Raw genomic sequence first — 14,762 nt, forward strand, 5'->3', positions numbered from 1 at the left:
TTTAATGAAATTGACTGGTCCGTGGTATACCAGGAAAGGGATATACAATTGAAATACGATAAATTTATGGATTTGTATAACTCTGCTGTGAAAAAGTTTGTGCCATATCACAGAAAGAGGACTTTAAATAATAAACAGTGGTTTAATAGAAATTGTGAAGAAGCAAAAAGAACAAAGAAAAGGCATGGAAGAAACTTAAGAAAAACAGTGATGTATTATCAAGAGAAGTTTACAAAACAGCAAGGAATAGATATGTTGAAGTAAGGAGAACAGCACAGAAGGAATATGAACAGAGGGTGGTGGAAAACTGTGATAGTGACCCAAAAATGTTTTACAAATTCATAAATGGAAAACTAAATATAAGGGAGGCAATAGAAAAGGTAAAAATGGGAAGAAGTATATGAGGATGCTGGAGATATAGCTGAAATTTTGAACGACAACTTTTGCAAAGTGTTTACAAAGGAGGAGCATTTTATGGGAGGAAAGCCTACGGAAATAAAGCAAATGCAGGACATCATGGTTACTAAGGAAGATGTAAGGAAAATTATAAGCAATCTGGATATTAATAAATCAATGGGGCCTGATGGCATATCTGGGAGGTTGCTAAATGAATGTAAGGATCAATTGTTGAACCCGTATTTGATATTGTGGAAACCTCCATACGAACAGGATTAGTCCCGAAAGAGTGGAAAAGAGCTGACATTGTGCCTATATATAAGAATGGTAGTAGAATGGAACCGCTAAGTTATAGACCAGTATCGTTGACTAGTATATTGTGCAAGGTATGTGAAGAAGTAATTAAAGCTAAGTGGAGTGAGTATCTAGAAAGTGAAAACATTCTGAGTGAAAAGCAGTTTGGTTTCAGAAAAGGAAGATCGTGCGTATCCAATTTATTATGTTTTTATTCAAGAGTGACTGACATACTACAACATAGAGAGGGATGGGTGGATGCTATCTACCTGGACTTGAGAAAGGCCTTTGATAAAGTACCACACAATAGACTGATGTGGAAACTAAAGAAGATTGGAGGAGTAAATGATAAACTAGCAAAATGGATGGAAAATTACTTATTGGGAAGAGAAATGAGAACAGTGGTGAGAGGAAGGAAGTCTGAGTGGAAAAAGGTAACCAGTGGAGTTCCACAAGGGTCAGTGCTGGGTCCCATCATGTTTTTTATTTATGTTAATGATATGCCAGTAGGAATTGACAGTTACATGAACATGTTTGCGGACGATACTAAAATTATAAGGAGAGTAAAGAATGTGGAAGATTGTAACAAGTTACAGGAAGATCTTGATAAAATATATGAGTGGAGTAAGGAGTGGCAGATGGAGTTTAATATAGACAAGACCCATGTTATGAAAATGAGAAGAAGTAGATACAGACCAAACAGGGATTACAGGCTGGGTGATGAGAAAATTAAAGAGACCAATGAGGAGAAAGACTTAGGAGTAACCGTGCAAAACACTTTGTCACCGGAGAAACACATTAACAAGATTTTTTTGAAAACATACAACATGCTTCAAAATATTGGCCTTGCATTCCACTACCTAGATGAAGGAATGATGAAGAAGATATTATGTACCTTAATAAGACCCCAGTTAGAATATGCAGCATGTGTCTGGTCACCGCATATGAAGAAAAATGTGAAGAAGGTGGAAAGGGTACAGAGGCTGGCAACAAGGATGGTACCAGGACTCAGGGAGTTAGACTATGAGGAAAGACTGAGGAAGCTGGGGCTGACCACATTAGAAGAGAGAAGAACAAGAGGAGACATGATAACTATGTATAAATTGGTGAACAAGATTGACATACTGGACAGAGAGTTGATAAAAGTGACCACAAGTAATCATCTCCGAGGACATGGAAAGTACAGTTTCCCGCATCATAGCATTGATAAGTGGAATAAACTGAGCAGTGATGTCGTTGACGCGGTGTGTGTCAATCAGATGAAAGAGAGATATGACAGGAATGGACAAGGAGACAGGTCACAGAGAGCTTAGCTCGGGCCCTGTAATACACAAATAGGTAAATACACACACACACACACACACAGGGAAATGACTATAATAGTCGGCAGTACAAAGATACTAGAAATGAATATATTAAAGTAAGGAGAGAGGAAGAAAGAAAGTTTGAGATGGATGTAGTGGACAAAGGCAAGGATGAACCCAAGCTTTTCTACAAGTTTATAAACGGCAAAACAAAGAATAAGGAAACAATTAAAAAAATAATTAAAGAAGGGAACACATACCAAACAGAGAAGGATATGTGTGAAATAATGAATGAGAGCTTCAAAACGGTGTTCACTGCAGATGATGATTTCACAGAACCTAATAGGACATTGGATTGCCAAAGATTACAGGAGATTGCAGTGCACAAACAGGATATTGGAAGATTACTAGATAAGTTGGAAGTCAGAAAAGCAATGGGGCCAGATGGTGTATCAGGATGGTTGTTAAAAGAATGTAAAAAAGCAATTACTGGATCCAATTTTGGAAATAATTTAAAGTTCAATAAATGAAGGGAAAGTTCCACTAGAGTGGAAGAGAGCCAACGTAATAACGATATTTAAATGAGGAAAGGCAACTGAACCACTAAACTACAGACCAGTGTCACTTACAATAGTCATAGGGAAGTCATGTGAAATAATTATCAAAGAAAAATGGGTTAAATTTCTAGAAGAGGAGCAAGTCATATCGAACAGACAATTTGGGTTCAGGACAGGGCGGTCATGTGTATCAAACTTGTTAAGCTTCTACTCGAGTTATTGCAGGACTTGAAAACAGAGATGGATGGGTAGACACAGTATACCTGGACATTAAAAAAGGCTTTCGAATAAGTCCCGCACAGAAGACGACTTTGTAAACTAGAGTACATTGAAGGACTGCATGGAACCTTGCTCGAATGGACAAGAGATTATTTGAAGGATAGGGAAATGAGAACTGTGATTAGAGATACATACTCATCTTGGGGTAAAGTAACCAGCGGAGTGCCACAAGGGTCAGTGTTAGCCTCCATTATGTTTCAAGTTTATGTAAAGTGACATTCACATTGGGATAAAGTTATTCACTGATAATGCAAAGTTGCTAAAAGTCATCAAAACCAGAGAGGAATATCTACTGTTCCAGGAAGATTTAAACAAGATCTATGAATGGAGCAAGAAGTGGAAATTGGAGTTTAATCCCTTCAACACCGGGACACATTTTTACCTTGAGATTTGTTTACAATTAGACCATTTTATTTACATTAGGAAGACTCTATGGAGGTCAGAAAATTAATGGCTACAGTCTTCACTATTTTAATCACCCACACGAATTTCTGGAGTTGTATAAAATTGCCAAATAGTAAGCAGAATGAATATGGAAACCCGTCATGGTACTGAAGGAGTTAATGTCAAGAAATGCCACATAATGGAACTAGGAAAGAGTAAGAGAAGACCAGCATAGAACTATTTGATGGGGCATGAGGAGATAATGAAGACTAAAAAGGAAAAAGATCTTGGAGTGATCATACAAGAAAATCCGAGCCCTGATAAACACAACAGCAAGATATTTGGACTATCATATAAGATGTTGACTAATATAAGAGTAGCATTTCATTATATGGATAAAGATATGATGAAAAAAATCATCACAAGCATGATATGCCCAAGGCTGGAATATGCAGCAGTGGTATGGTCTCTGAGCTCTAAAAAGGATATAAGAAAATTGGAAAGGATACAGAAGATTGCTACTAAGATAGTGCTGGAATTAAAGGACCTCACATATGAAGAACGACTGAAGGAAATGGGACTGCCAACCTTACAAGATAGAAATGAACGGGGGAACCTAATAACAATGTACAGTGCTTACTCCAATTTTGCGAGAAATGGGGCGGCATTGTGAGTCGCAAATTTGGAAATCGCAAAATTGGAAGTATTATTCCTATGGGAAAAATTGAATATGGTCCATGGTTGCCTAATTTTTCAATATTTTCCTAATATTTTGCCCATATTTATATCACATATATATTGAGCCAGGTATCTTTCCATATGAATGATCACAGTGTTTGTACAATGGCTACAAGAATCAAAAATCTGTCCACCGTAGGTTTTTACAGCTTTTTCAATTTTCTCACGGTTTTTAAACAACATTCTCACAGTTGATTCTCCCACACCAGACTCTCTGGAAATATCACAGTTCCTTTTTCCATTTCTTTTCATCTTAATTATCTTCATCTTCTGCTCCAAAGTTAGCCTAATGTTTTTCTTGGTTGGTGGCGCCATGTCGCACAAAGTCGAGCACAAGGATTCCTCCAAATTTGCAGAGAGAACTCCGTGGAGGTGTACGTAAACAAATGGAAGGCGGGAGGGAGCGGGGCAGTGTTGCCAAATGAGCTTTGTTGAATTATCGCCAGATTTTTATGAAAACTAGCCAAAAACCACCAAACTATGACAAATATATATATAAATATGATAATAATATAGTATAATATGATAAATATGAATAAATTAATAAAATATTGCCAATATAAAACAGTAATATATAATTTGCAGGAACGCTCTCTCTCCCGCCACCACTCCCAATACCGGGAGAAAGGAGTAAGATGGGCAAATTTTTAAAATGGCAATTTTTGGTCCTTGGTCACAAAATTGGTGTATCACAAAATTTGAACTCGCAAAATTGGAGTAAGCACTGTATAAGATAGTAAATGATATTGAAAAAATAGACAAAGAAGACGTGGTGCTGTTGACGGAAGAAGATGGAACCACAAGAGGACATGAAAAGAATATCAGGATAAGGCAGTGTGTGAAGGATACTGGAAAATACAGTTTTCCACACAGAACGGTGGAAAAATGGAATGCATTAGATATTGGAATTGTTACTGAAAGAAAAACTAGATAAATGGAGATATGGAGAAAGGACACTATGAGCCCCGCTCGAATCCTGTACAATACAACTACACACACATGGTGAGGGCAAGGTGGAAGTAATAGGAGTAACAATCAAAACAAAGGAATTGGGAAAAATGAAAATCATAGTTACATTATGGCATACATATGTGCCACCTAAGACAAATACATGGGGAACTAAGGAACATAAAGATATGCCAAGAGAGGTGATTAAGTGCTTAGATAAAATGTTGAGGAGATGGAAGAATACTTTTAGTTGGAGACTTTAACTGTAAAAAATAAACTAGAGAGAGATGAAAGTAATGGATAATGGTGGAGCAAAGTGCTACAGTTGACTATGGTAAATACAATGGACCAGTAGATGGAGGAGTCAACAAGGTACAGGGGAGAAGAAGAATCATTGTTACTTGACCTAGTATTCACAAAGAAACCAGGACCCCCTCCCAGCATACAATGCCTCAATCCAATGGGAAGAAGTGATCATGTGACATTAGAGCAGGAAATACAAGAGGAGGATGGGATAAGTTACACAGAGGACTACAAAAAAAGGGATTAAATTATGCAAGAGAAGATTTTGAAAAATTAAGAACTTTTTTTTGCTGACACTGAATGGAGAAACATTATGTACAAAAGGACAATACAAGGAAAATATGAAATATTCTTACAGAAATATAATGAAGGAGTAAAGAAATACATACCTTTTTATAGAGTTAAGAAAAAAATTCACGCTTGGTACAATGCTAGATGCGCAGACACAAAAAAAGGCAAAAGATAAAGCTTGGAAAAAACTCATAAAACAAATATGAGAAATGACAATAAAGGACAACAGTAAAAGGATGCAAGAAATTAATTAATATATTAGAGTAAGGAGAGAGGAAGAAAGAAACTTTGAGAAAGATGTGGTGAGTAAAAGCAAAGATGAACCCAAGCTTTTCTACAAATTCATAAATGAAAAAATGATAAAAAAAAGGAAACGATAGAAAAAATAATCAAAGGAGGGAGGACATACCAATCAGAGAAGGAAATGTGTGAAATAATGAATGAGAGCTTCAAAATGGTGTTCACTGTAGAAGATCTTACAGAACCAAATAGGACATTGCACTGCCAAGGATTACAGGAAATCACAGTATGCAAAGAAGATATTAGAAGATTATTGGATAATTTGGATATCAGAAAAGCAATGGGGGCAGATGGTGTTTCAGGCTGGGTGCTAAAATAATATAAAGAGCAACTACTGGATCCAATCATCAATTACAAGTTCACTAAATGAAGGGAAAGTTCCACTAGAATAGAAAAGAGCAAATGTAATACCGATATTTAAAGGGGTAAAGACAATTCAGCCATTAAATTACTGACTGGTGTCACTTACAAGCATTATGGGAAAGCTGTGCAAAATAATTATCAAGGAAAAATGATTGAAAATCTGGATGAAGAACAAGTCATTACAAACAAACAATTTGGTGGGTTCAGGACAGGACGGTCATGTGTGTCGAATTTACTAAGCTTCTACTCAAGGGTAATAGAAGGACCGGATAACAGAGATGGAGGGGTGGGCACAGTATACCTGGACATAAAAAGGCTTTTGATAAAGTCCCTCATGGAAGACTACTTTGGAAAATAAAGAACATAGGAGGACTGCGAGGAACTTTATTAGAGTGGACAAGGGATTATTTGAAGTATAGGGAGATGAGAACTGTGATCAAAGATATATACTCATCTTGGGGTAAAATAACAAGTGGAGTATCACAAGGGTCAATTTTAGCCCCCATTATGTTTCAGATTTATGTAAATGACATTCACAATGGGATAAACAGTTACATTAATCTATTTGCTGATGATGCAAAGTTACTAAGAGTTATCAAAACCCAGGAGGAGTGTTTACTCTTAGAAGATGATATAAACAAGATCTATGAGTGGAGTAAGAAGTGGAAATTGGAGTTCAATGCCAAGAAATCACACGTAATTGAACTAGGAAAGAGCAAAAGACCGGTATGGGACTATTTGATGGGAGAGGAACAAATAATGAAGACTAAAGAGGAAAAAGATCATATGATGAGCACCTAAAGGAACTGGAACTACCAACCTTACAAGAGAATGAGGAGACCTAATAACATTGTACAAGATAGTCAATGGCATTGAAAAGATAGACAAGGAAGACCTAGTGCTTTTGACAGAAGAGGATGGAAGGACAAGAGGTCATGTAAAGAAAATCAGGATGAGGCAATGTGTGAAGGATATTAAAAAATACAGTTTTCCACATAGAATGGTGGAAAAGTGGAATGCATTGAATAATGAAGTTGTTAGTTACAGCTCATAATGTGCATAACTTTAAGGGAAAATTGGATAAATGGAGACATGGACACTATGAACCCTGCTCAAACCCTGTACAATACAACTAGGTAAATACACACACACACGCCTTCACACCACCCAAGCTTTGTTTTCCACACTGTGAAAGTTCATCTTTGTTTAGCAATAATATAGTGTGGGACCACTGTATATTATTTATCATTGTTAATCGTTAGAAAATTACTTTAATTTTGCATAAAATACTATGTTAATTAATTTTTATATTGATATTTTTCGGGTTTGGAACAGATAAATTGGATTTCCATAATTTTTAATTAGGAAATTCATTTCAAGATAAGAGTTTTTCAGGATAGGAGCTACATTATGGAAATAATTAAAATTGTAAACCAAGACGTGACCGTATATTTATTTTCTGTTGCACTAACTTTAGATTACATTTCTGCTGTGTTGAAAAGAAATACATTTACTCTTAGTTAATACAGTATATATACTTACATAAACTGCTTATATTTCACACTCCTTGGAACCTTATTGATAACTAGTCTACCATCATAACTAAGTGAAGCAAACGTCCAGAAGTCAGCCGCTGACCACTCCACTGCATATACAGAGTCCTCATGATCATCATATGTCTGGATCACACCCTCCTCAGTACCTTCAACCCTGGAGGTAGGAAAAAAAAAAACTATCACCACCACAGCACACTAAGAAAGGTACCAGCATCAAAACATGTTAGTGAATAATGGTTCTATATATATACAGTGGAGACTCAATACTTGAACTTAATTAGTTCCAAATGGCTGTTCGAGTATTAAAAAGTTCGACTATTGATACCTATAAATCAGGTAATTCGTTCTCATCTTAGCAAAACCTCAAGTTTATGAAAATTTCAATGTAATTTTTTTTACAATTTTGATATGTACATACCATAAATGAAGGCTGGTGATGGATAACTTAGAAGAGAAGGGAAAAGGGGTGGGGAAGAGGAGGGAGGTCGTCGGAGGACGAATCACCATCCATGAAAACGTCTGGTAACTTTTCTCCTGGTGTGATTCCTGGGAATCCACTAGTGGAGGGATTTGGCTCACTAACACTTGCACTCTCACCAGATTCCTTATTTTCACCACTAATGAGCCTCTTTGGTGCTATTGTAAGTTCATAAATGAAAAACTACTGACAGAATGCAGAAGAATGTTGTGTTTCTCAAGACTGCGGCAGGACTAGGGATGTGCATCAGCATTCAGTATACCAGATTATCGGTATTATTTGTATACCAGTATTACCGGTAATACAGGATCAGAATGGGACAGTGATGGTTGCAAGAAAGGAGAGGACAGAGCTTCATATACGACCAAATGTGCGGCCGTTTGATTACCAGATATTTTCACTACTAGTACGTCTTTGGTGTTAATGTAAATTTATAAATAAAAAAAACTACAGACAGAATGCACGAGAATGTTATTCTGATGACCACGGCAGTATAAATGGTGGAGGGAGGGAGGGAGAGGCCAGGGAGCCTTTGTTTACAACCACATGTGTGGGCGTTCGAGCATCAGGTATTTTATCGAGTATTAAATCAAATTTTTGCGTTCGAGTATTGAAAAGTTCTGCTATTTAGATGTTCAAGTACTGAGTCTCACTGTATATCTTTTTATCTATTTGTGTAAGTATATTTCTCTCCAAAAGCTAAGAGTGTCACCCAGTGATGGCCATGGCAGAAGAGCCTCCATCTCTTTTTATCTAGACACTTCCTTCTTGCTAGTTAAATGTTTCACTCTTGCTAAAGCCTTTCAGATATGTACTTTTTAAACTTTTACCATATCCTCCAGCGACGTGACAAGAAAGAAAATGATACCATAGGAAATCAAAATATGAACAGGACTTAAATTTTCAAATAGGAAAACCAAGGCAATTATCAGAAAATGTAAAAGGGCAGCAGTAAATGAAAAGTTTGTTAGGAATTCAAATTAAATTTTAAATGAGAATAAGTGATTTTGGAAGAAAGGTAAAAGGAAAAGAGTTTGTGAATATGAGAATGATGGAGTTCTAGTAAGCAGTAGGAAGGAGGTGGTAAAGATTTGTGTGAAAGGTATTTTGTCCATTTAATGAATAGGGAAACTGAAGAAAGCATACAATAGCACAAGTAAAGAAGCAGGAGTAATAAAGAAAGCAATAGTTAGGCTAAAGAGTGGCAAAGCTGTAACCATAAATTAAATTAATGGCAGGAAATGTTAGAGAACATGGTATGTAAACAAGCATGGAGGCAAGGAAAATTACCAAATGAGAGGAGGTTCATTACTGCATCTCTATTTAAAGGTAAGGAATATAGTAGTGAGTAATATTTATATAGGGATAAGTTGGCGTAATGTGCCAAGAAAAGTTTATACGAGTTTTGACTGAGATTGATGAAAATTACTAAAAATTAAGGTAATTAATCAACAGATTCAACACACTGGATTGAAGATCATTAATTGAAAGATTGGAAAAGATAGGATTTAAGAAAGGAAAGCTTGTGAAGTTAAGACATATCATACACCAGTATGAAGCCATTCTTACTTCTCCTTGTCCTCTTTGGTGATGTCTTCCTGGTCCACCATGGTGCCAAAAGGCTGTGATGCAATGGAAGGCAGGTTTGACAATATTATTCGCTGATCACTGGAGCATGTCAATACCAACTGATCATAGGAAGCATTGTATCGTACACTCCAAACCCTGGAGAAAAAAAGTATTTTTATAAATATGACTTTAATAATCCTATCTTTTTTCATGAACCACACTAATGACAGGTATCTGAGATAAAGCATCTCTTAATACTAGATATGTACAGATGTATTGGTATCAATATTGGTATCAGTAGTATTGGCCCATTTAAGGAGTATCAGTGTTAAAACTTGAATTGATAATTAGAATTCTAATGTAAGGTGAAACACAACAGTGCAGTTTTATTTAAGACAAAATATTCTTGTGCAGTGCCACCATGCTGCTCCAAAGACACACCCAGAACCAGCCTTAAAGTTTTGTATATAATGTATTGTAGTAAGAAATCTCTCTCTCTCTCTCTCTCTCTCTCTCTCTCTCTCTCTCTCTCTCTCTCTCTCTCTCTCTCTCTCTCTCTCTCTCTCTCTCTAACTAGAAAAATGAAAAGTTTTCATCACACACACACACACACACACACATTTAATGTCACAGGAAAGGAGATCAGCCTTGGACACAGCTGCCTTCAAAATGGCAGGGATAGCTGCCATCACACATAGTGATGCCTATTAAAATAAAGGTGAACACATTTAAATTAACACACACAAGTCAGACAGAGATAATGACGTTTTTGTTGAAGTTTAATAATGTCAAACTTAAAAGAAAAAACAACCCACATACGACTGTGGGCAACAATCTTATAAACAAGTTTCCAGTGCACTGTTATCATGTTATCAGTATCAGTAGTAGTATTGGCATTGGCCCAATTATGTGGTATCAGTATTGATCAAAATTCAAGTATTAGTACATACCTACTTAATACACACACACACACACACACACTTATACTAATATAGATGGATTGTTATCCAGTGTGTTGGAGGTTAGAGATTATTTGAAAGAAAAAAGACAGGATGTAATGTGCATAGTAGAAACAAAACTAAAAGAAGAGATCCATGTTAGCTTTAAAGATGAAGGATATAATAGCTGGAGAAGAGACAAGAAGGGAAAAAAAAGAGGATAGTGTTAATAATGGTTTGTGATAATAATATGTGTGGAGCAAGTGCAATATGATGATGGTATAATGGAAGTAATGGAAGTAACAATCAAAACAGGAATTAAAAAAAAAGGAAAATCATAGTTATGTATGTGCCACCTAAGACAAATACATAGGAAACTGAGGAACATAAGGATATGCAAAGAGAGGTGATCAAGCGCTTAGATAATATGATAAGAAAAGATGGAAGAAAACTATTAGTAGGAGACTTTAACAGTAAAAAAGTAAACTAGAGAGAAATGAAAGTAATGCTGGACAATGGAGCGAGGAGGTGTTATAGCTGACTATGGTAAATACAATGGATCAGTGGGTGGAATAGTCAACATGGTACAGGGGGGAAAGGAGAACCATCATTGCTTGACCTAGTATTCAAAAAGAAGCCAGGGCCCCCTCCCAGCATACAATACCTTAGTCCAATTGCAAGAAGTGATCAAATAACATTAGAATTAGAAATGCAGGAAGAGGATGGGATAAGATACAGAGAAGACTACAAAAAAAGAGAGATTAAATTATGCAAGAGCAGATTTTGAAAAGTTAAGAAAATTTTTTTGCTGATATTGAATAAACATTATGAACGGAAGGACAATACAGGGGAAATATGAAATATTTTTACAGAAATATATCGGAGTGAAGAAATATGTACCTATCTATAGAGTAAAGAAAAATATATCCGCTTGGTACAATGCCAGATGTAGTTATACAGTGAAGCTAAAAAGGCAAAAGATAAAGCTTGGAAGAAACTCAAAAAGCAGAGAAATTAAAATAACAGACAGCAGTATAAGGATGCAAGAAATGAATATATTAGAGTAAGGTGAGAAAGAAAGAAACTTTGAGAAAGATGTGGTGCAAAAAAGTGAAGGTGAAACCAAGCTTTTCTACAAATTTATAAATGGTAAAATGAAGAATAAGGAAACATTAGAAAAAATCATTTAAGGAGGGAAGACATGCCAAACAGGAAAGGAAATTAGTAAAATAATGAATGAGAGCTTCAAAACTGTGTTTGCTGAAGAAGAAGATTTTACAGAACCAAATAGGACATTGCATTACTAATGATTGCATGAAATCATAGTGTACAAAGGAGATATTGGAAGATTACTAGATAATTTGGATGTCAGAAAGGCAATGGGGTCAGATGTGTATCAGGCTGGGTGCTGAAAGAATGTAAAGAGCAGCTGTTAGATCAATTTGAGAAATGATTTCAAGTTCATTAAAAGAACAGAGAGTACCACTAGAATAGAAGAGAGCCAACATAATCCTAATATTCAAAGGAGGAAAGTCAACTGAGCTATTAAATTACAGACCGGTGTCACTTACAAGTGTGGCAGATAAGTTATTTGAAATAGTTATCAAAGAAAAATGGGTTAAATATCTGAAAGAAGAACAAATTATATCAAATAGACAATTTGGGTTCAGGACAGGATGGTCATGTGTGTCAAACTTATTAAGTTTTACTCGAGTAATATAAGGACTGGAAAGCAGAGATGGAGGGGTAGACATGGTATACCTGGACATAAAAAGTCTTTTGATAAAGTTCCTCACGGCAGACTACTTTGAAAGTTAGAGAGCATAGGAGGACAACGAGGAACTTTGTTAGATTGGATAAGGGATTATTTGAAGGACAAAGAGATAAGAACTGTGATCAGAGATTCATACTCATCTTGGGATAAAGTAACAAGTGGAGTGCCACAAGGGTCAGTGTTAGCCCCCATTAAGTTCCAGGTATATGTAAATGACATTCAAAATGGGGTAAACAGTTATATTAATTTATTTGCTGATGCCACAAAATTGCTAAGAGTAATCAAAACCCAAGAGGATTGTTTGCCACTGCAGGAAGATATAAACAAAATCTACGAGTGGAGTAAGAAGTGGAAATTGGAGTTCAATGCCAAGAAATGTCATGTAATGGAACTAGGAAAGAGTATGAGAAGACCGGTATGGAACTATCTGATAGAAGAGTAACAAAAAATGAAGACTAAAGAGGAAAAGATCTGTGAGTGATTATACAGGAAAATCTGAACACTGAAAAATACTTAAGATATTTGGATTAGCATATAAATTGTTGACTAATTAGAGTGGCATTTCAATTCAGAGACAAAGATATGATGAAAAAAATTATTACGAGCATGATACGTCCAAAGCTGGAATATGCAGCAGTGGTGTGGTCACTAAGCTCTAAAAAAGATTTAAGATGATTAGGATGAGGCAGTGTGTGAAGGACATTGGAAAATAAAGTTTTCCACATGGAACGGTGGAAAAGTGGAATGCATGAAGTGATGAAGTTGTTACAGCACATAATGGGCAAAACTTAAAAAAAAAAATTGGATAAATGGAGACATGAAGACAGGATACTATGTGCCCCGCTCGAATCCTATACAATACAACTAGGTAAATACACACACACACACACACACACACTGCGTAGTATAGTGGTTGTGCTAGCACGCTTGGCTCACAACCAAGAAGGCCTGGGTTTGAGTCCTGGGAGTGGTGAGGCAAATGGGCAAGCCTCTTGATGTGTAGCCTCTGTTCACCTAGTAGTAAATAGATGCGGGATGTAACTCAAGGGGTTGTGGCCTCACTTTCCCAGTGTGTGTGGTATGTGATGTGGTCTCAAGTCCTACCCACAGATCGGTCAGTATGAGCTTTGAGGCCTTTCCATAGGGGAAATGCTGGCTGAGTGACCAGCAGATGACCATGGTGAATAACATACATACATACATACATACATATACATATACATACATACATACATACATACATGCACACACACACACACACACACACACACACACACACACACACACACACACACACACACACACACACAATTGACAGTTACATGAATATGTTCACGGACGATACCAAAATTATGAGGAGAGTAAAGAATGTGGAAGATTGTAACAAGCTACAGGAAGATTTTGATAAAATATATGAGTGGAGTAAAGAGTGGCAGATGGAATTCAATATAAACAAGAGCCATGTTATGAAAATGGGAAGTAGATACAGACCAAACGGATTACAGGCTGGGTGATGAGAAAATTGAAGAGACCAATGAGGAGAAAAACTTAGGAGTAACCGTGCAAAACACTCTGTCACTGGAGAAACACATTAACAAGATATTCGGGAAAACATATAACATGCTTCAAAATATTGGCCTTGCATTCCACTACTTAGATGAAGGAATGATGAAGAAGATATTATGCACCTTAATAAGACCCCAGTTAGAATAAGCAGCTTGCGTCTGGTCACCGCATATGAAGAAAAATGTGAAGGTGGAAAGGGTACAGAGGCTGGCAACAAGGATGGTACCAGGACACAGGGAGTTAGACTATGAGGAAAGACTGAGGAAACTGGGGCTGACCACATTAGAAGAGAGAAGAACAAGAGGAGACATAATAACTATGTATAAATTGGTGAACAAGATTGACATATTGGACAGAGAATTGATAAAGGTGACCACAAGTAATTATCTCTGAGGACACGGAAAAAAAACTAATAAAAGACATCTGTCTAAATGACGTGAGAAAGTACAGTTTCCTGCATCGTAGTATTGATAAGTGGAATAAATTGAGCACTGATGTCGTTGACGCAGTGTGTGTCAATCAGATGAAAGAGAGATATGACAGGAATGGACAAGGAGACAGGTCACAGAGAGCTTAGCTCGGGCCCTGTAATACACAAATAGGTAAATACACACACACACACACACACACACACACACACACACACACACACACACACACACACACACACACACAAATAAATTAGAATTAAGAGATTACATAAAGAAAGAAGAACCAGATATTG

The 14,762-nt window shown here is 36.5% G+C and overlaps 1 protein-coding gene across 2 annotated transcripts in view; it reads right to left on the reverse strand.

Annotated features, from left to right (window-relative positions):
- Positions 1-7,591: 7,591 nt before the first annotated feature.
- Positions 7,592-14,762, reverse strand: part of LOC123498626 (EARP-interacting protein homolog) — a 37,117-nt gene continuing 29,946 nt past the window's right edge. For both annotated transcript variants that reach the window (XM_045245922.1, XM_045245923.1), the window contains 2 exons: positions 9,761-9,916; positions 7,592-7,867 (listed from right to left, as the gene is read on the reverse strand). In XM_045245922.1, the coding sequence (XP_045101857.1) occupies positions 7,696-7,867; positions 9,761-9,916 (328 nt within the window). In that variant the 3' untranslated portion in view covers positions 7,592-7,695. The remainder of the gene's footprint in view (positions 7,868-9,760; positions 9,917-14,762) is intronic.

This window comes from Portunus trituberculatus, chromosome 48, assembly GCF_017591435.1.
Source record: "Portunus trituberculatus isolate SZX2019 chromosome 48, ASM1759143v1, whole genome shotgun sequence".
NCBI classification, from domain to species: domain Eukaryota; kingdom Metazoa; phylum Arthropoda; class Malacostraca; order Decapoda; family Portunidae; genus Portunus; species Portunus trituberculatus.